The sequence below is a fragment of the Gamsiella multidivaricata genome (genome assembly GCF_025024155.1).
Source record: "Gamsiella multidivaricata strain RSA 2152 chromosome Unknown BC939scaffold_58, whole genome shotgun sequence".
Taxonomy (NCBI): domain Eukaryota; kingdom Fungi; phylum Mortierellomycota; class Mortierellomycetes; order Mortierellales; family Mortierellaceae; genus Gamsiella; species Gamsiella multidivaricata.
In genome coordinates, this window is record NW_026251766.1 from 39,850 (window position 1) to 60,995 (window position 21,146).

Genomic DNA, 21,146 nt, shown 5'->3' on the forward strand with positions numbered 1-21,146 from the left:
ATGAGGAGGGAAGGAAAGGAGCAGAGTCATCATCACTCATCCTCCCACTGCACAACAGAGACAACAACACAGGAGCACGTAACAAGAACATCGGTGAACAGAACACAATGTACAAGACAATGGGATCAACCGCCCTCAAGAGGCTCATGACAGAGTACCGCGAACTCACTTTGCACGCGCCTGAGGGCATTACCGCCGGTACGTTGAGGAGGTCTAGTCGCTGAACGACTATACGGGCGTCGAGCAGAGGAACATAGGAAAAGTGCTGTCGTGAGTAGCGCTACTTGACGGACGATGGAACAATCATCTCTAACGTTTATGCTTGGCTGACTTATTCCCGTCATTAGGACCTATTACCGAAGAAAACTTCTTCGAGTGGGAGGCACTCATTGAGTAGGAAGCAGCGCTATCTTGGACAAGCTGTGGAATGGACTGGATATTTCAGTGTAACTTACGCCATAGTCGCTTTGGTTTTTGACCCAATGCTTGTTAGAGGACCACAGGATACACCTTATGAGGGAGGCATTTTCCCTGCGACGTTGACCTTTCCCAAGGACTACCCACTCTCGCCTCCGACGATGAAGTTCACTTGCGAGATGTTTCACCCCAATAGTAGGTGTATCTCCTACCTTTTACATGATGCAGCTACCTGCCTTAGTCCAATGGACTAGGAAATCGCACTGCAACATCGAAGGCTATTCAAAGATCTAATGCGGAGGATTTCTTTCTGTCTGCGAATAGTCTATCAGGACGGAACTGTATGCATCTCCATCCTTCATGCTCCTGGCGATGATCCAAATATGTACGAATCGAGCTCAGAGCGGTGGAGCCCTGTTCAAAGCGTCGAAAAGATTCTGTTATCAGTGCTGAGCATGCTCGCGGAACCGAACGATGAAAGTGGCGCCAATATTGAGGCATGCGTAAGTAATAGGTGATACATACGTTTGCAGTGCACATTGTAGGCTTTTCCTTCATCGCTAAAATTTGTAATCGCTGTTTTATCACTCATAGAAAATCTGGCGTTCTGACAGAAAACACTTTGACGAAATTGTCAGAAACACTGTCAGGAAAACATTGGGACTTTAGGTTTAGAAAGGCAATACACCGCAATAAAGCTGCCTTCTTCTAATGTACTTATACTTTACGTACATCATGTCAACCGTTGATCAAATAACTTGATAGGTACGAATTGTAAGGATTTATTGAAATAAATAGAGCAAAGAAAAAAAGAGATAAGAGGAACAAGACATGACACACTTCCTAGCCGCACGCATTATCGTGTTGGATCAGACAGTAGGAGACGGATATCCATTCTCTCTACTCTCGACCGTCAGGTTCAAAGGGTATTTCTCACCGAGGACTCCATGCACACGCTCAAGACCTTTTACAGACCCAGTACCGGCCGCTTACTCCCTTGCGGGATACGACACGGTACTAGAAAAGATCAGGGCGCGGGAAGACCAAGGACCCCTGGTGTCATTCTTCCTCTCATTTCAAAATAAAACAATAAACATAAATACTGAATACAACCAAACACCAAGCTCATTCATCAGCTCGAAATCGACCACTTTAGGCTTTGAGAACATGTGCCAGTCCGAGGGACTTCAGGGCGCAATGGGCAGCCTTCTGTCCAGAAAGCATCATAGCACCGAATGTGGGACCCTACGATGACAGGTGCAAAAGAACAAGCGAGGGCACCATTATGCCCCCGTAAATATCATGAGTAAACACGTCCATATCACACCCAATACCTGATCAAACGTGTTGTCGTAAAAACAAAAGGGTTGCTTGAGAAAGATCTTTGGCGCAATCGCACGTATCCTGGCTGATATCATACCATACGAGGGCATCCGTCGAGCTCCGCGACTTCCATACCAGTGATGACCTACAAGAGCTACAAGTTAGACAACGTGGACTGTTGACAAGGACAGAACGAAGTCAAGATTGCGGCTACATACCATTCCAGGGACGACCTCACGGGTGTTGGCGACAATGCCATCCTCCGCAGCATTCATGTCGAGAGCAATCATGCCGGGGACGTTCTTGATCAAGCCAATCTTCTGGAGACGCTTAACGCCAGAAGCGCCCATGGGGCCATCGTGGCCAGTGGAGGAGACGACAACCTTGGCCTCGATCACATTGGGATCCATGCATGACTGGGTGTCGTGATTCAGAGTTACCAGGGTCCAATTGGTAACCACACCTGAGACACGGCCATTCTTAACGATCAGGTCCTCGGCGGCGAGCGCATTGAACAGCTTGACGTTGGGGCGCATGAGCAACTTGCTGAGGATGGTGGATGTAAACAAGGCAGCGTGCTTGACAACGACGTAGTTCTCATTGCAGTCGTCGAACGGCACACCGACCTCGGCCAAGAAGTGATGGCCTGGCTTGCGGACGATCATGGCCGAAAAGAGCTGGCCACCCAACCAGGCTCCGCCGCCGGGGGAGACGCTTTGCTCAATAACCGTAACCTTAACGTTAGGGTTCTTGCTCAACTCCCATGCGCAGCTTAGGCCCTTCAGAACGCGTGAGACGTATCGTAAAAATAAAGGAGTGCCAAAAGTTAGACCAGCTCGCAGTTATTCAACACGGTATGAACAAATGTGGCAATGACATTAAATTACTTACAGCAGAGCCAGCACCAATAACAACGACATCAGTCTCGGCGTGCTCAAGCATGTCGGTCATGTAGCGACGAGTCATCTCGCGGCTAACATCGGCCTCCTTGATGGGGTTGAAATGGAGATCGTTGAGGTCGTACTGGGGCACTCCGACCAAGTTGATGGCGCCGAGCTGGGCAGTCGAGGTGGTAGCGGCAGAGCCGTTGGAGAAGGAGGCGTTGGAGGTAGACATGTTGTGGAAAAGTGTGAGAGGGTTTGCGCAAATGGGGATCTTGGGCTGGGTGAAGGAGAAGGAGAAGAAAGAGAGAAAAGAGGTGAAGGACAAGAACTTGGGCTTTTTATGGGCCGAGAAAGGCTTGGCTCAGGTTGAAATTATTCTCACGCGCCTTTTTTCGTGTAAGGAGTCATCACGGCGGAGATCTTGATGCGTTGCTTGCCAGTCCCCGCTCACTTTCCCCAACGACGATGACGGTCTTTCCGATCGCAATGTTGATGGGCGCTAATAGACCGACTTTAGAGCAGCACCCAAAGAGACTTTTCTCTGTAATACATGGCATGGCGTCTATACAGACAGCAGCGTCGAGCGGCTGTGTTGTAATGTCGATGAAATCAGACCCTACGTTCCCATTCTATTCAGCCGAGTGCTTGTGCCGCCCCTTTCCTTTCATGCAGGGAGGGAAAGAGCCAAATAAGTCGAGGATGATTGGAAGCGCCGATGTATAGTGCGGCAGGATTCCCACTAGTTTCATCGGCTAGTCCACTCACATACGAGGCGTCCAACGTCTTACATGCAAAAAGACATTCAACAACAGCTGATCATTCAACTGACCAAATCAACTGGCAACCGGTCATATCAACTGCAGAAAGTGCTCGGAAAAAGCAAAAGCAGCTCGGATTGATGGGTCGAGATAAGACGCGTGGCAACGGAAAGAGAAGACTTGAGAGCAGAACCAGATAAACAAAACAGAGGTGGCGATAGACTGTGCGGCCAAGGCAACGGAGCGTGTGATATGGGCTCAGACTTTGTACATGCAAAAAAAAAAAGGCGGGGAGAAAGAGATCGATTGGCGCTAGGCTCTGTCACAAAGAATTTGCAGAGTGGATGGAGGCGTTCTGCCATAGCTGTCAACTCCCCTTCAAGGAGGTCCACGCCTTACTTTTTATCCAGGCGGGTGCCACAGACCAGCACACCTATCCTTTGTACTCCAGGCATCCCATGGACCAAAATTTTGCCCTAAAGGTGAAGGCGGGAAGGAGACGATCGGGGGCTGAGGCGGGGCAATGAGGGACTTTTTCATAAGAAGTAAGAAAGTAAGAGCGGTGTGTCAAGAAAAGACGATGCAGGAGAGTCTTGATTTAGTATATGCGCGCTTGTGAAGGCTCCTTACCAATGCTTCCTTCCATACAGCCTTAATGACAGCAACTGCCTCGCCCTCCTCTGCACCTTCATTCTACTGCTTAGTTTCTGTTTCTGACCTGTCCTTCTCCTCAGCTTCGGCTTCGAGTCGATCCCCTTCCTCTTCTACTCGTCCCAGTACGAATCCGCGGCCGCAAACATGATCAGTTTTCTGCTATTGATCTTAATCTTAATCTTAATCATGGACGCCTTTTTCAAACTGCGCAAGTAAAGGCGCTCTTCGAATATCTTCATGGTGCCCTCGAGACTCTCGATTACCTCGACCTCCTCCGCACAGATCCCGGTCTCGCCCTGCATGTAGTAGTGGATCCAGTCGTAGGACAGATCAAAAGACCGATTGCTTGACGCAAGTCCGCTTAATGTGCTCGGAATCGAGGATGCAGCAAGTCATAGCTTGTTCTTTATGCGATGTGAAGGTGAATGAGATATTGGCGCAAGTTAAGAGTGTGAGAGAGTGAGAATGAGGAGGAGAACGAAAGGAAATGGATAGACAAGAAGATTTAGTCAATATATGAAGTTGCTAGCGATCTCTCGTCTTACTGGCAAAGGATGTTAACCTTTCTTACGTGCATGTGCCGCTTGGCATGGTAGTTCAATCTTCCTATGCCAGGGATCCATGGACATTCGTGAGTGGGCTGCGAGTTGCCCATGTTGAGCACACTAGCAGAGCGCGCTTTTTATTTTATTTTTACTCCATGGAGATGTGCCTTCGTCTAGACTATTAGGGCTAAATGAAACTGGAGTTGAGGAATGCAGATCGTTGGAATGAACTCCCAGCTTGCAGGAGCAGGCGCGGCGCGTCCGACGCGTTATGGCTGTCTCCTGGGATCTTCCAAAACACCTCGTTTGCCGTAGACCTTGACTTGTGCATGACGATTCGCTCGAAATGTGCAGCTGAAAGTAAACGGTGCATTGCGCCTCGACAATCCTTGTTATACGACGCTTCCCAGGGCGTCGATTGGCGCCAATGCCGAAATTGACAACTGTCAGATTGATACCCAAATGTATGAACCGTACTCTTTCAGCTTCCTTCGAACAAACAATACTAAGGAGCAATCAAAGCGACACTAGATTATACAGTGATTCTCAAAACTGTCCGGATGTTCTCAATTCTGCAGCTGCAGTCGCTATTGCTCAATAAACAGAAAGAGTAGAAGGCTGCACTTCTTCATAGTTGTTACAAATTATTGACGAACATACTAGCGACGTTTAATAAAAGTGGGTTGTCTTGGCAAGGTTCTATAAGGCGTGAAAGATAGTAGTCGCCTGGACAGCTTTGAGAACTGACCCTCTGAAGTACGATATTCGACTATTAGTGGTCGTTATTGCCGCGCCACGCTCTGATAGTCGTTATGGCGCTCTAGTATGCTGCGGATCAAACTCTGGTAGGCTTCCACAAGGACTTCATTATTCCAATTTGAGTAACTCGTTCCCATAACTGTTCGGACGATAAGAAATAGTTGTTACATAATAACCCGTAATGATTAGACTTGGGATCTTAGCAAGCGTATCTAACTAAGTGTCTTCTTATCTGTTTTTTAGTTGTGCTTTCTCCGTCCCTACTGTTCTCTTAGTAGCTTTTCTCGCCTCAGAAGACAACATGACAGAGACAGAAAACGCGCCAAACGGATTACTCAGCAAATAGGGCCCAATTTATGCACATGAATAAATGTATTTAGATTATCTCAGGGAATGGTTGCTGCACAGCAGAAACACGAAATAGGACAATCCAGAGCTGAAGAATGATGCAAACTAGTAAGCACATCCAGGGGCAAATCTTCAATTGCATACTGAAATAGTCCACCAATCTATTCTTCAACCATATCCGAGGATGTGCCAGGCCATCAACACAGCCTGTCCTCTTATTTTCGCGTATCTATCAGTATTTGTCGAAACAAAAGGTTTGGTGTTCTTCGCAGCGCGCAGATGTGATGACATCTGTAATATCCACAAATCTTATCGTCCTCGTTTTTCGCATCTCTCTTTCACTTTCCAGCTTGTAACGCACCTTCCTTCTACTAAAGTACACCCTTGACTTTGTCAATCCCTCATTTCTACACCATTCTCTTACAGAACTATGTTGCAATGAAAAATTATGACTTTTATCCCTGACCCGGATGGCATACGATGGTCCAGAATGCCCCGCAAGCCCAAGTCCAACAGGCCCAGCGTATCCAGCTCGTGCTTTTATTCTGGGCTGCTCCTTACTCTAGTGCCACAAGTACCACTACCGCGTATGTCAGCAAGCTCTGGAGGCATCTTCAAGCTTTCGAAATAAAAATAAAATAAAAAATAAAAACGATACCACAGGAGCCCAGAAGGGGAACGGGGATTATGGTAGGATAAAAACTTTGGTATTTTATATTGTAATTTGGCACATATAACATCCTAACGTGTACGCATTCCGATTCTACTATAACACCTGTCATATATTACTTTCCGTCTTTTTCTCCCTTCAGAGGTCGGCTGCCTCTTTTGTCAAAGGTATACCGAGCCAAGTCCAGGCGCGTGAAGCATGGACGTTGTAGCTAAAGAGCCACTTGAGGAGAAAGTCCCAGGCCGTAACAAAGATGTGGCCAAAAAGTTTGACCTGAGCTGCAGCTTTGGCGACACCTAAGAACAAGAAGATATGAGGGGCCCTGGGGGTATGGGTGCGCAAGCCTTTGGTCTGGATATTGGGGTTGGAAATCATTTTGCAGATGTTACGCATGCATAGTTCGCCTTGATACCAAGCAGCACCGCCGGTCTAAGAATAGTATTTTTTTTTTGTTGTTTTTTTGGTTAGCAAAAAATTCAGATTTCCCTCGTTCTTTTTCTCATAGGATGTTTTACCTTGACTTCCTCGAGATCAGCGACATCGCCTGCAGTGTAGATGTTTGGGAAATTGTCATCGGCTATCTGCAGCGTTGGCTTGGTCTTGACCAGGTGGTTAGCGGTGTTAATGGAGGAAGGCGATAGTCTGCCGAGCAGAGCGCTTTGAGGTGTCATTCCCGTGCAAAGGATCTATTTCGAAAAAGAATATAAGTATACAAATATCAATCAGCAATTCCACCATCCTAACCTTGGACTTATACGTCTGTTTCTCACACCAGTCTACATACCTGAAGATCACACTCTATTTCCTTGCCGCCTTTAGTAGCGACTTTAATCATCTTGAAATCATCTACAAACCCGCTTTCAGGGACGATGACTCTGTCGCTCATGATCTGGCGCACGCCAAAATTTGTCAGAATTTCGACTGCCTTTTCATGCAGGGCATACTTATACGTGGGCATGTACCTCTCCCGCGAGTGGACCAGGATCACCTCCTTCTGTGGAAAATGCTCTCGAATTTCGACCGCCAACTCCAGCCCAACAGCACCACCGCCGACTAACATGACCTTGGTCGACTTTTGGATCTTTTCTTGCATCTCTTTGAGTCGTTGGATTGCTGCAGCTTTGGTGTCGTGGTCGTTCAGGTTACCCGGCTCTGGGTGGCGGGCACCTGTGGCATATATTAAGTACTCATACTCGACGCTGGTGCCGAATCCTTCCACAGACCGGTCTAGCTCGACATGGGTCTTTGTGATGTTGGTGGCTAGGGCCTGGATAACCTGGCCCTTTTCAGGTGAATCGAACATCTTGGTAAAGGGCACAAAGAGCTCGTTCTCCCAGCCAGCAATGACAGAAGCGCGGGGGAAAGCAAACATGTAATGAAAATGCGAGTGCTTCTCAATGACGATGAGGCGATGGGTCGAGGGCAGAATCTTCTTGCCTTTCAGTACGGCACCAATACCTAGAGTACATGATACGTTAGCAAGAGGTGGTGAAGTAGTATTAAAACAGAGGGCATCATGAAGACAAAGGGGAGGGGGGGGGGGGGGGGGGAAGAGGAGAAGGAGGAGAATGAATGTGAAGTAGGATGGGATGATGGCAATGAATTGAATGAATCAGACAAGGAATGCACAATGTATAAGAGAGTGAAAGGAGAAGAGAATGCGTTCTTACCAACACAAGAACCACCAATGACGACGACGTTCTTCTTCTGAACAGCAGAGGGCGCCATAGTGGCAGTAGTATCCTTGACGCTTGAGTTCTCTGCGACTAATGGAGACATTGTTAGGAAATAGGCAAGTGTGGGGCAATGGAGCGTGTGATAGCTGTAAATGTGTGAGAAATGAGTGGAGGGGAAGAACGAAGAAAAGCGGGTGCTTTTATCAGATTGTCAGATTGTCAGATTGTCAGGAGTTATCAGATGGAGCGTTATCTGGGCAAAGTGAATACAATCATTACCTTTTATGTCATAGTTTATCCCCAACCTTATCCCGCGTACCCCTGTTATAATACCCAAGTGTCTCGAGATCATTTTCTCGTATAACTGGGAGGGCATTTACTATTGGCCACACAAATCTCGTAGGCTCCTCCCGATGAGCCGTGCTGTCCTTCGTGGGGCAAGCTCAAAGGCTTCTAGACGTCCAGGAACAATTATAAGACTATTCTCCTTCACCTTTTCATAACATCAAAGTGCCACCACCGCTCCTTCTGCCGCCTGCGGGTCATTCTGTTCACCAGGGCATTGTCCTCCCTCATGTCCCTCCAGCAACCGGCCCAATCAGCATCCATGTACATTCAGGACTCGTACTACGTAGGTGCCCATGCCGTCCTTGCCTTCTCTCTTGCTGTTTGTTTTCGTGCGTCAGTCTCATCGCATTTCAGTTTCCATAGCAGTTCGTAAGCCTTCTTCCCAATAAAGCGATAAATTAACCGCATAACATGTCATGCTGTCTCCTTGCAGTGTTCATGAATTATGGGCGCCCCGCTATCATCGAGCTCCGAGGCACAAACCCGCGAATTATGCTGCCTGTGCTCCACCAACGCCCGTCTCGAAGCGCAGTCGGCCGTTTTGCGCCAATGACCGTGACACTGTCCTATTTAAAGTATTACGGTAAGTGTTCAAAGAAAGGCGGTACCACGCCCAGAATTTCAATTCCAGACTTCGTTAATGGCCCTTGTTGTACTGTGTTGTTGCAACTTTGCCCTAGGTGTCCAGCTTCCGAAGACCTCCCTCTCAAATACGACCCTGTTCCTCTCTGTGAGCCGGGCAGAACCAAAAATATTCGTTGTTCTCCACTGCGTCCTCGGATGCGCGGTATCTTCCACCCGGCTATAATTCAGGCTCCTCTTCACTCTATGACTGCGCAGACGTGTGCTGCATTGGCTGCTGACATAAGTGTAGACGGGCTAAATATTGTGTTATACAGCCAGCGTTCCAAGTCAGTCGGTTGTTGAATATTCTGGGGTGCATAATCTGATGCACTTAAGAGCTAGTTATTGTGGTGCTATTGCAGGGGTTTCCAAGGCCTGTCCTGCAGAACGGCACCGTGTTTGATACTCTTCTAATCTTGGATTGTCCTGTGCTGCTTTCGCCGCTCTATCTGAACACTCGTTCCCAATCATCCCGGCATGTCCCTGTACTCATGACACCCTAGTATCTCTCATGCGCTTCTAGCATACCTACGCAAGTACAGACCACTCCTCTGCATTGTAGCAACGAATCTTGTCCCGTACAGAAGTAGTGTTGCGATTGATCGCTTTTTGGTTGGGTTGCTACAAGGCTGTCTAGGTGGATGTGGAGGTCAATAAGGCTTGGCGCCGATACGGTAGCCGCTGTAAGATCTAAAAGCTAGTATGTCAAGGGATGGTGTTCGGTGCGCCTTTGAGAGGCCAAACCTCTGCCGGCAGTGCTGAAGATGGTGTTGACAAGACGCCGAATCGTCTGTATCGGGAGAGTCATAACTTTGGCAGAATAGTAGAGCTATGAGGATTGAAACACTTTGCCTATCAACCACCGACCTATTCGCGACCAAGGAGCACGCCGAGCTCACCTCCTGCTGCACTATATACTACATTGGTCCTATTTTCTGTCTACTGGAAACCAAACTCCAAGCATTCGAGTCGCATATTAAGAGAGGTGTGATATAATCGTGCTACCGCCGTATTCAATGTCGCCCATCTCTGTCCATTGATATCCAGGGGTTCCGTTTTCTTTGGGTTAATCTCAATGCCATGAATACTGAAAGCTCCTGCGCCATAAGAGTAGTTACTCCACATCGCCCTGGTTGAGTCTGCGCTGCGATGTGTAACGCTACGGGAGGTCGTAAGTGGTGGTGGCACGGTTGATTTTTTTGTCAGTGATGAAAGAGAAAAAGTCTAGAGATCCCTGTACTACAACATTGATTCATTCCAGAATCTTCAAGCGCATCCCGTCGAGCTGCAGTTCGCAGGGTCATAGCGACACCGCGTATCTTGTGACAAATCTCGCAGTTTTTGATCGTTTCTTGGCATCTTTCATGACGGCGTTGAGAACGGGGATGGATTCTAGTCGTGGTGTCCTTGAGGACGGAGAGATTTGCTCCGCGGAGGCTGTTATATTAGGCGATGCTCTTTGAGAGACACTCTGTGAGGATGGAGAACGTAATTTTATGACAATGCTCCAACAGCGCGATAGGCTGGCGTCCGCGAGGTTGTGCGTCCACGGGCGTGGCAGCGTTGAAGCTAGCTTTCTACACTAGAAGTACAGGAGGATTTGCCTGAAAGTTGTCAGTCTACAAAAGTCTCTAAATCATATGATGACATGACTCTGTCTGTAGGGGGCCGATGTGAAAAAAAAAAAAAAAAAAAAAAAAAGGACTGGTACGCCTGCGCGTCTGGGGAATCTGTCGTTAATAGAATAATAATAAAGATATGCGCAGGCGCGCCTAGTCCTCTTCTGCTGCTTAATCCTAGTATTTGGTGGAAGCAGTTTTATTTTTTCCTGGTCCAGTCGTCTAAATCAAACCGCTTCCACGATGGTAGCCGTCATTCAAGGCGACAGACAGTGTTCCCTTAATGACACTCAACCTGTGAACGTCAAGCAACTGCATAGAGTTCACATGATTTTGAATACTCACCAGAAGCTGTGTACATGTTTGCTGCGTGGTAGGCTGATTAGGCCGCTGCGAACTAGATATGAAGAGAGATACAAAATTTGGCCTCGAAAAGAGGAGTAACACATACTGAGGAGATCAGGAGGCGCTCGTGGCGCACGTTCTGGAAGAGCGATCTTAATAATAGGGGGTTTCAAACTTCGACATTCGCAAAATGAAACGCGTACTCATTTGCACACAAACGCGCCATATAATCCGCGATTTCACCGATTCTTTGTTCACCGGTGAAAAAATATTCACCCGCAAGAATCACTAGTTCTGACCGAAGAGCGACAGTTTCGACGTGTAAGTAGATTTCTCGGGTAAACTACTCACAGTGTAATCATTGCCGTTGTGGACCGGGCGGCGTAAAGATAAACTCGTTCGGTATTCTGGCATAATCCATGTGTTGACCTGAAGCGAAGGTTGGGTCCCTGCTTTCTCCGACATTGAGCAAGCATTGCGCGAATAGCTGGTCCAGTGGGCTGTTGGGGACTTTTATGTTCTCGGCCAGACTTAGAGTCTGAACATGAAGCCGTATAACTACCGAGCTCTCCAAACACGCGTCCTCAATCTGGTGTAATGACGCTCAAGGCTCAACAGGTAAGACTTGACGAGAGTCTCCTTCGAATACGGTAATCTTGGCACAAACAATGTCTGCTGTCCAAAATGTCACTGAATGCCTATTCATAGCCTTAAAAACGCGTCGAAGTCGCATGGGCGCGTTGAAGGCTGCATCGCAAGGAGAATTCTCGAAGACAGGGTCGTGTCCGTGCGCAGGTGCCTCGACGGGTTGATCACTGGGTGCAGTGATAGGTTCAACAGTCACAGGCAGTTCAGGAAGTGCAAGCGCAGATCTAGCATCATCAGGTCCAATCAACTGAATTTCTAGCATCAGTTGATAATAGGCAGCAATCTGCTGGCGTCTATGGAGTTGTCATCAATTTCGACGCAAGTAAAAGATTGGGACCACCTCTTTAATTGTATATTCTATTTCACTTAATATCTGATCTGCATCATCATCAGAGTCGCTAAGGTATCATCTACGCCATCCAGAATATCCTCATCACGACGCTTCTTGGCCACGAAGACATACATCTCCTCCTCAGCTCCCAAGATTTGCACTGATTCTTCTCGTTGTTCTTCTTCGTACTGCTGTAGATCACAGCTGTCTCTATTCTTCATTTCGGTCTGTACAACGTCGATCTCAAAAAATCGTCCAAATTGCTCCCAGAATGGCATCTCCTTCCAGATCGCACGCTCCTTATACCCAAAGATGACTCGGGTCTCCAAATCCGTAATCTCCCTCAAGGTTTGAAGCAGAGGCGGGTATAGCTCTGGAAAATAGACCAAGTCACTTGCCACAACATAATCCACTCGGCCCCGGGACAAAATCTTGGCTGCATGGGAAGAGTTACCCCAGGCAAGAGGCTCGATTTGCACTACGGCACAGGGCTGCTGTGGCATTGCTGCTGATACTGATATTGGTGATGAAGACGTAGATAATGTTGTTGATGGGTTTGGAACAGAGAAGGTCGAATCTGTGTTGCCGTGCGCCATACTCGAAGGAATGTTATCGTGAACGTTCTTTTCCAGTAAAGGAATTACCTCCTCTAGATCCGTCAGTATCAGCGTACAGGAGGGGTTCAACCGTTTTGCCAGCGCTATTCCAACGTAGCCAGTTCCAGCTCCAAGCTCAATAATCTTGATAGGGTCTAATGGGGGTTGCTTTAAAGAGTCGATCACCGTGTTACAATTGCTTGCTGCGGAACCTCTGGCCTTTAAGGGGTTTAAAAAATAATCCCTGGGGATCGGACATGATGGCATGAAGGTGTATTGATCCGAGGGGCGACGAAGAAAGATATCGAGAGCATAGGAGCTACATGAAGATAGATGATCAACAAAAAAAATATCATGTAAATGTCGTTGTAATCTATGGTCACTCTCTTTCTAATAGCCATTGGAAAGGGAGGGAGGCGGATATTGCATGTTTGATCTGCATACCTATCCCAGATGCGTCCTGCGATACCAAAGGTCGGGATGTCCTGCACGATCGAAAGCATTGTCGAATCGTCATCATTCTCCATGTCCTTGGAAGGCAAGATGCCCGCAGGTGGACCTGCTGAATCGTAAATGTTGAGATCCTTGGGATGGTTGCTCATTCTATAAAGATGGAGTTGGTCATGAAAGCGGTCGATGGCTGATCAAGTCCCTGAAAAAATTTTATGAGTGCCTCGAGCTACCAAGGTGATTGATTGGCCTGAAGCTGACAAAATATTCTATTATATTTAAGAGCTTAAGTATTATATTTAAGGAGTTGCAAGTAAGCGGGGCAGCTCGGTGCCTCTGAATAAATTAACGCAGAAGTCAGTAACATATACGAGTTGGTTCTTTTATGAACCATCCAAAGCGTATGAACCTATCCATTGGCTCTCCTTCACTCAAGGCGCGCTAGACTTTCATGTTAAAAAGCAGTAGCGTACAGTACATCATCATATTAAGTTCGCTGAAGGAGCGAAGGGTCAGTATTCATCTTCCTTGGAGGAGCGAATTAGAAAAAACTTCTTTACTCGAGGCGCTGGTTTGATCTTCTCGCCAGAATGTCGTGAGCTTATATAACTTCTCAATTCAATACATCTGCCGCCAACCCACACCCATTCACATCCTATCCTCATCCTTTTCTGCGAAAAAAAAGTATTAACGTTCTGGCGGAGGCTCTATCACTTTAAGTTCATCGCTTTGTCCATACATTATATCTGATGTTCTTGCTCTTTACATAGACAAGGATAAAACTGCTACAGAAAACCTAAGAGGCTCGCACAGCATGAAAGACCACCATCATAGATATATATCCGCTGCCTGTACGGTGAGATTATTTTCAGCTTTTTGCTATGTAGGCTCTCTGAGAATACTCAAATCTACCTCCAAAAAAACACATACATGTATAGCTAGCTGGCGAGAAGGTTGATTACAAGAAAAAGGTGTACGAGACTGAACGCTAGATCCAGAGCATCTCTGTGATTGCTTCGTTCGTGCTATGGAAGTCGATAGCACTGCGAGGCATCCTTTTCGTGCAAATTACGCCGTGCCCTCTCTTTGGATGTAAATAGCCGAACTCGCATAATTAGAGCAATAATTGCATTGCTCACATCAAACCCCATTCTGCCCCTGCTCCCGCCCCCAGCAGCACAGCAGCATCACTATATTTAAAATCTCCATTTTTTGGCCCGAGTTGCTTTTCATTCTTCTCTTCACGCTCCCTTTCATGTTTTCCCCTTCGTTCTTTTCAACCATCTTACCTATAGAAGCCACCCTCGCAGACTTTGAGATCGAATTATGAAAAGTCGTAATTGCATTATCGAGTTATCCAGCGATGGGCCAGCATCTGGGAGTGATTCAGCGGTCCATCGCCACGATAGCACCTCAACTGGTGCGCGCAAGAGCACCACTGGTCCTTCACAGGCTGTACGCAGCCCACTCGGAGCTGCGGCTATTGCATCGGCATCCGAGAATATAGAGTATAAGGGAAGCTCCGATCGAAACACTACTGTTCCCGACGTCGTGCGTAAGTCGTTTTTAGTGACCACCTTACAGCCACACTTTTAAGAGTGAGCGATGTCTAGACCAAATTGAATCTGAGACTTGAGAATGCTTATTTCGCTCTTTTTCTCCATGGATGATCATAGCTGCCGTTTGGTACTTTGAAGAAGCCGCGAACGCCTTGTATTTCAATTGCACCACAGAGTAAGGAATGCGATGTTTGCTAGTCATGGACTGTCTAGTTGATCGTGATTCTCTAATGACGGCTGGTATCCAAACGCAGATTTAGACCTCCAGTTAAGGCCAGCATCACCAAACAGGACATCAGTGTAGGCCTGAACTGATTTTATGAAGTTCGTCGATAATCCGTCACCTTGAGTTTGCTAACCGCTATTGCGGAAATTTAGTGGACCACCGATATTAGTCAGTTGAAGCAGAGGTTGTACAGACCTGTCGTTGGAATTTCCTTGAAGGATATCGACTTGAACAGCCTCGAATCGATCATTTTCTATGTTGGTGTTGACAGTCCGACGTACCTGAATGCATCGTGTGCCTATTGGGAGGTGAGGTTCAGAAACCTTGAAATATAAGATAAACCTGCAGGAATGATCGTTACTCTAACCACACATTATATTTCTCTTGATGGTCGTTTCAACATCAGATTATAACGAAGCGTCAGCTGAAAGTGCTGTGTAAGTCAGTCAAATATATCGTCAGATGTAGCACATGAAGTGCAAGTAGTACTACATACTAATGACCTACTTACAGCAAGATCCAGCAAAGGGCTGTGCAGGTGGAAGCTTCACCGACAATTCGACAACAGTGGGCTTGATGCTGTGCGTCCCTTGATTGTAAAAATTATGGTTTGCCTGAGCCCCCATATCTCTCCTGCATCCGTACGAGGATTCCTTGAATTGCATTACTTTGAGTTGCATTCGTGTTCGGTGGAGAATTACATTCATGGTATGATGGTGTATTTTCGCAGTACTTCGTCTAATGAGTATTCTTATGAATGTTGGATGAAGGTGAGCTAACTCATGCGACTTAGATATACCTATGCGTGCTCATGAGCCATATCTCTGGTCAATTGATATCGAGCATATGGAGACTCCTACAGAACCTAGTCCAGCACAGTCGGTCGAGATCGTTCACTACTCCATCTCTGGTGATGGTACGCATGCTGCAACGTTATCTGCTACGGACCGCTGCTTATACTTAGACCTGTGGGATCTTTCTTGTGCCAGCAAGGATGCTCTTGGCATGACTGATACGGACAAGCGAGGACAGAAGTCGTCAAGTAGCCCCGAATGGTCTGCGGGAAAATCGTTGCCTTTCTCGAGATCACGAGCAGCACAAAGCGAGCTCGCCATAGCTGTTCCCAAGTCGATAAAGGCCACTCCCGTCATTCGTACAGACAAGGAGCCGATCCTGGTTAACGCTACCGTCTCGGTTTCTTGGAACGCCACTTATGTGGTATTACTTCCAACTGCAAGAGGGTCCCAGGCCGAACGATTGGCCATCTACAAATATTCAGCTCCCCACGGCCCTGACACATCCAAGAGTCGACTTAACACACCTACAGCATTTACTGAATTGGAGTGCTGTGAAAGTCTTCGTGATTTTTATGGAGAAGGATCGTTCCATATAACGGATATTGAGAACCCGCAAGAGAAGAACGAACTCTTTATTACATGCGACGGAACGTCGGTCCGTTTGTACAAGGTCTATGGCACATGGAGTTATATTCGTAAAGTGTCACTTGGTGTGGATAGTCCGCTCTCGTCTGGAGACCTGATTCATAGCCTTCAGGGCAAATATTTGTCATGGTTCCGAAAGGGTCTACTTCTTATTTGGAATATTGAAGCAAGTACCATGGCTTCAGTCGTAACCGGGATAACGGGTACTGAACATTTATCTACATTCTCGAGCGATGGATCAATGATAGCGGTATCGCATGGCCGCACCATCACAACTTACTGGACGGGATCTGGCACAGCAATTGGAACATACAAGCTTCCCTTAAACACACTCAAGCTGTCCTCTGAAACATGCGCTCTATCCCTGACGTTCGTTCGCCATGATTCTCAGATTTTGGTTGACCGCCTCTCTTATCGTGATGGATACCAAGGTAAGATGCCGGCAGATCATTTCTAGTCAGAAGCAGGTTTATTATTTTGTTTTTCAGTGCCCTTACTCAAGAACTCTGAACGGAAATTAGGATATATCTTGGATGCAGCTACAATGTCGCTTGTGGGCAAGTTCATCAGTCCAGGACGATATATCCGCAGTGAAGCAAGGTCACAAGGACTTTTCTCGTGCCATGGATCGACGCTGAATCTTGTCAGACTGGAAGACTACATTTTCGATCCCCTTGATCCCACGACGTGCAGATGTGACCAGCAATCCGGGGACGATTTTGCTTTTATCTCTGATGAACGCACCTTCACGCCTTCATCTGGACTTACATTCAGCTTCAAATTCCTTCCTGCGGCTGAAGAAGACGTGGACGGTGTTCACACTTTTTCTTTGAAGGTGTCTGAACATGGATTAGAACGCGAACTACTCAGGGTCCCTCCAATTGCCCTCACCGATCTTCCCTACCAATGCGCCTACATAGATGCATTTTTTTTCGAGGATCTATCACAGCTGCTCCTATATGCGGACGAGTTCGTTATGATGTGGGGTCTTCCGGAGACATTCGACGGCGATTGTACTTTATTGCAAACGCACTGGACACAGGACAAGCCCTTTCGGCTGGGAAATTACCACCCTCTTTCATTGTATGAAAGGAACGGCATCGTATCTTGCAAGCACCAAAAACAGTTGCTATATAATATGTACCACCTCAACGACGACGACGACGATGAACTTGTTGTAGTTGAGCTACCTTTGAATAGACCCGCTGACGGTGATCAGGGGTTCAAGTTCGTCAATGGAATCATGGTTCTAGTCGAGATGTACAAGGTTGCAGCAGACGTCAAGGTCAGGCAGGCAATTATTCGATACCTTGAACTACACCTCAACAGATATCCGAACCCAGAAAACCTACTCGACTGCGTGATTGGCAAGATTATTGACGCATGGAAACCTCGAGATTCTAAAGTTTGTGAGGAGCTGATGGCTCTACTTCTGGCATCATCGAGTGTGCAGTGGATTCCAAGGTTAGATTACGACCGACATACCAACCCAATCTGGACTCTTCTTGACAAATCCAGCGAGGATCCTTTGGCTATGGGACTCGCCATAATCATCATCCGGTATTGTCTTCAAAAAGCCAAAGAGGAAGAAGATATTCAGTTTATATCGCCGCTGACAGCATGTCTACCAGAGCTATTCGATCAGAACCTGCCGCACCTTGAGATTGCTCTGAATTCTCTCCATAAGATGGCGTATATTCCTGTAAAGCAGAGATCCTTCGTCATCGACAATCATAGGATCGCTCACCCTCCCGAGATACGATGGCCATTCTGGAAACGCGACGAGCGACCATTGCACACATGGAATAATCCGATCCTCCAGCTGGAACTCTCACCTAAACCCCATAAAACTCAAAAGGACAACTTCACAAAAGGCGTATTTGTGGCGTCATTTGAGATGCTGTGGAGGGTGGAAAACTTTGCCAATGGGCGGGAATCACAGATCTTTGAAAACTCGAGCTGGGTCCATACACTGCTTTTGATGATTTGGCATACATGCGCGCCCAAAAGTCGAACATACGTTACGTCTCATGCCTTCATCCTAAGTGCATTCGATAACCCAGCTATTGAAGCTTTGATTGAGTATAAATGGTAGGTTACTTGAGCAACGGCCCTTCAAGAGCACTTTGCCGTCTTTAAATGACGAGTTCTTTAATTTAGCCACGATCACTTTCTATTACGATCTAGGAACATGTTCGGATTCAAGTACTGGTTGATTCGGTTCCTGCTCCAGTGCGTCTATTACCTTTTGGTTCTTACTGCCGTATTCCTGCAGGTCTATCAAAACCAGGAGCCAATTTTGCCTATATTTGCTATCATCATTATTCTCTCAGTGATATTTTTATGGCTCGAATTTGTCCAGTTTCTACATAACCCGTCTCGATACTTCCTGTATGACCATAATGAAGCTATTTGCTCTTTGTTTGTTTTCCTCGAATCCTTGAAGCTTACGTCTTAATTCTATTTACTGTAACCGTAGGTCGCCCTATAACTTGGTAGATTTGGCAGTGTTTACACTTCCTCTAGCGGGGAGCATCAACCAGATCATAACGCAAAATGGGAACCCAACCACCTTCAGCTTTTCAATACTCTTCGTATTCTTGCACCTGGTTAGTATATGCGGCTATGAAACGTTTACACATATCATATCTGATAACTGTAACATACAATCGGCATCATTGTTTCTCACATCTCTCGAGCGTCTCATTGATAGTTGTTTGAGCTTCGGACGAATAAGAGCGTATGCCATTACACTACGATCATTATTCGGGTTATCGGCAAGATCCGAATCTTCTTTTTCATATTTGCTGGTGGAATTTTGGCGTTCTCAATCGCAATACTGCATTTACTCCGCGGATGTTCCTCAGAAGTATGTGCACGGCCGACAACTGAGTTTCCCGATAATATATTCTTGGCCGTTTCAGCAACATATTTCTTCATGGTATGTTCTTCAAATACGTATTGTCCATCTCCTGTGCAACTCGTTACCATATATTATTAATTCCATCGTCCAAAACATACAATAGGGAGGAATCTATGACCCCGTCAGCGATGAGTTCAAAGGCGATGTTTGGTCATTCCACTTGATGATGATGATTTATGTGTTCTTTACGGTCATCCTTATGCTGAATGTACTTATCGGTAAGTAGACAGAACGTTATATCCAAACTCATTTGATAGTGATGCCTCAGATGATGGTTAACATTCTCCAAACTATTTGCCCCTTTCTTCAATAAGCCTTGATAAACGTTGCGTTCAGTGCAGGCGATGACGATTGGCATCAAGAATGGCTTGAGAATCGTCTCCGCTACGTTGAAAGGGCGGAGAATATGTCATACCATATCCCAGGTGAGTTGTAATACGTATCTTTCATCAGTAATCAAGCATCTGTAAAGCTAGTTATAGGCGACACAGTTTGAAAAGGAGTATCTTTGTACTTATACTACAATCTTGGTCATTTTCTCCTAGGTTTTAGGCGGAGGTACAATTGGTTCCCAAAGGAAATATACTATACAGCTACGCCTCAGCAGGTCAAAGAATACGAGAGAAAGTTCCAACTCAAACCAGAAATTGCGCGGACGGCCAAGGATCAGCTATTGGGCATCTCGTCAACCCTTTATGAGCCAAAACCATTCGGAATCCCTTTTACGAATGGAAAGGAGCCCGAGACGGCGGCTGGGCAGCAAGAGGTCGTTGCAAAATCACAATATGGTAACGAGTCCAATGAGAACAAATGCGGAACTTACGGATGTCTGGGAAGCGTACAAAACCAATATCTTGAAACAGGAGATCTCCCTGCCGATATAAAGATGGCTTCAAAGCGTAACGAGCACGCACACAACGAGGACAAGGATCCAGACACGGATGTCTCTTGGAGAGCTGGAGCTGTATCGCATGGTAACGGCAGCGAGGATAATCAGGCCTTGTTGCGCCATGTCGAAGAGTTGAAGATACAGTTGGTTGAGACCCAATTGCGTATGGACAGACGGGTCGATGGACTCCAAGAACAGCTAAGCCAGATCAGAGATCTGATCCTGATGTCAGCCTCCCCTAAGAAGGAAGAATAAATATACCTTACAATGCGTCTATAAAGTGCGTCCTCATGAAAGTTTGAAAAATTGTAAATCCTCGCGAAAATAATGATTGCTACAGTATAATAGCTAGGAATGATTTCAGACGAGTGGCATTAGGAAGAGCCGAGAGGGAATAGCCAAAGCTGGCCAGTTTGTCAAAAGTACGTAATAAGGACATGCACGCCTCAAAATTCAACATTGCACTCAACTCCAGCGTACAAAAGGCGAAAATATTTGAAGCTCCGTGCGTGAATGGATCCCCGGAGAACCCCTACCTTGTTTGCACGTACATCTAGAACATCTCAAGTACCTCTTCAGGTTTACTGCCAAATTTTTCTATGGCTCCTTTGACTACCACTCCAAGGCCCAATACTAATCGTCAAGATTTTTTAAAAGTGGCGGGCATGATTTCGCTCGCTCACAAAAATTTCATATGCAACAACTATCCCTTTTCGTCCAGACAGTTATGGGAGCGAGCTACGCAGATTGGAATAATGAAGTCCTTGTGGAAGCCTACCAGAGTTTGATCCGCAGTATACCAGAGCGCCATAACGACTATCAGAGCGTGGTGCGGCAATAACGACCACTAATAGTCGAATATCGTACTTCAGAGGGTCAGTTCTCAAAGCTGTCCAGGCGACTACTATCTTTCACGCCTTATAGAACCTTGCCAAGACAACCCACTTTTATTAAACGTCGCTAGTATGTTCGTCAATAATTTGTAACAACTATGAAGAAGTGCAGCCTTCTACTCTTTCTGTTTATTGAGCAATAGCGACTGCAGCTGCAGAATTGAGAACATCCGGACAGTTTTGAGAATCACTGTATAATCTAGTGTCGCTTTGATTGCT

General features: G+C 46.5%; 6 protein-coding genes across 6 annotated transcripts; 3 read left to right on the plus strand and 3 right to left on the minus strand.

The window, feature by feature from the left end:
- Window positions 1–45: 45 nt before the first annotated feature.
- On the plus strand, window positions 46–1,123 carry BC939DRAFT_459453 (ubiquitin-conjugating enzyme E2 G2). The gene is made up of 5 exons (XM_051556736.1): window positions 46–198; window positions 348–393; window positions 494–612; window positions 742–920; window positions 1,012–1,123. Exons 1-5 carry the CDS (start codon window positions 108–110, stop codon window positions 1,084–1,086), a joined length of 510 nt encoding a protein of 169 aa, XP_051409531.1. The 5' UTR covers window positions 46–107; the 3' UTR covers window positions 1,087–1,123.
- A 52-nt stretch (window positions 1,124–1,175) lies between these two features.
- On the minus strand, window positions 1,176–2,917 carry BC939DRAFT_459455 (Thi4 family-domain-containing protein). Its single transcript, XM_051556737.1, has 4 exons — window positions 2,632–2,917; window positions 1,959–2,519; window positions 1,838–1,885; window positions 1,176–1,662 (listed from the first exon to the last, which is right to left on the minus strand). Exons 1-4 carry the CDS (start codon window positions 2,854–2,856, stop codon window positions 1,570–1,572), a joined length of 927 nt encoding a protein of 308 aa, XP_051409532.1. The 5' UTR covers window positions 2,857–2,917; the 3' UTR covers window positions 1,176–1,569.
- A 3,480-nt stretch (window positions 2,918–6,397) lies between these two features.
- Window positions 6,398–8,447, minus strand: BC939DRAFT_413782 (uncharacterized protein). The gene is made up of 4 exons (XM_051552966.1): window positions 8,029–8,447; window positions 7,143–7,816; window positions 6,874–7,044; window positions 6,398–6,787 (listed from the first exon to the last, which is right to left on the minus strand). The coding sequence occupies exons 1-4, from the start codon at window positions 8,135–8,137 to the stop codon at window positions 6,497–6,499; spliced, it is 1,245 nt and encodes a 414-aa protein (XP_051409533.1). The 5' UTR covers window positions 8,138–8,447; the 3' UTR covers window positions 6,398–6,496.
- Window positions 8,448–11,984: 3,537 nt separating this feature from the next.
- On the minus strand, window positions 11,985–13,147 carry BC939DRAFT_479386 (putative methyltransferase-domain-containing protein; the record flags this gene model as incomplete). Its single annotated transcript, XM_051558847.1, has 2 exons — window positions 11,985–12,864; window positions 12,990–13,147. 2 exons carry the CDS (start codon window positions 13,145–13,147, stop codon window positions 11,985–11,987), a joined length of 1,038 nt encoding a protein of 345 aa, XP_051409534.1.
- A 1,074-nt stretch (window positions 13,148–14,221) lies between these two features.
- Window positions 14,222–18,994, plus strand: BC939DRAFT_250219 (uncharacterized protein). The gene is made up of 9 exons (XM_051550990.1): window positions 14,222–14,550; window positions 14,672–14,729; window positions 14,815–14,854; window positions 14,933–15,088; window positions 15,187–15,217; window positions 15,294–15,488; window positions 15,574–16,653; window positions 16,744–18,313; window positions 18,410–18,994. The coding sequence occupies exons 1-9, from the start codon at window positions 14,322–14,324 to the stop codon at window positions 18,678–18,680; spliced, it is 3,630 nt and encodes a 1,209-aa protein (XP_051409535.1). The 5' UTR covers window positions 14,222–14,321; the 3' UTR covers window positions 18,681–18,994.
- Window positions 18,995–20,425, plus strand: BC939DRAFT_250246 (uncharacterized protein). Its single transcript, XM_051550991.1, has 3 exons — window positions 18,995–19,363; window positions 19,460–19,570; window positions 19,691–20,425. The coding sequence occupies exons 1-3, from the start codon at window positions 19,309–19,311 to the stop codon at window positions 20,287–20,289; spliced, it is 765 nt and encodes a 254-aa protein (XP_051409536.1). The 5' UTR covers window positions 18,995–19,308; the 3' UTR covers window positions 20,290–20,425.
- Window positions 20,426–21,146: the final 721 nt, after the last annotated feature.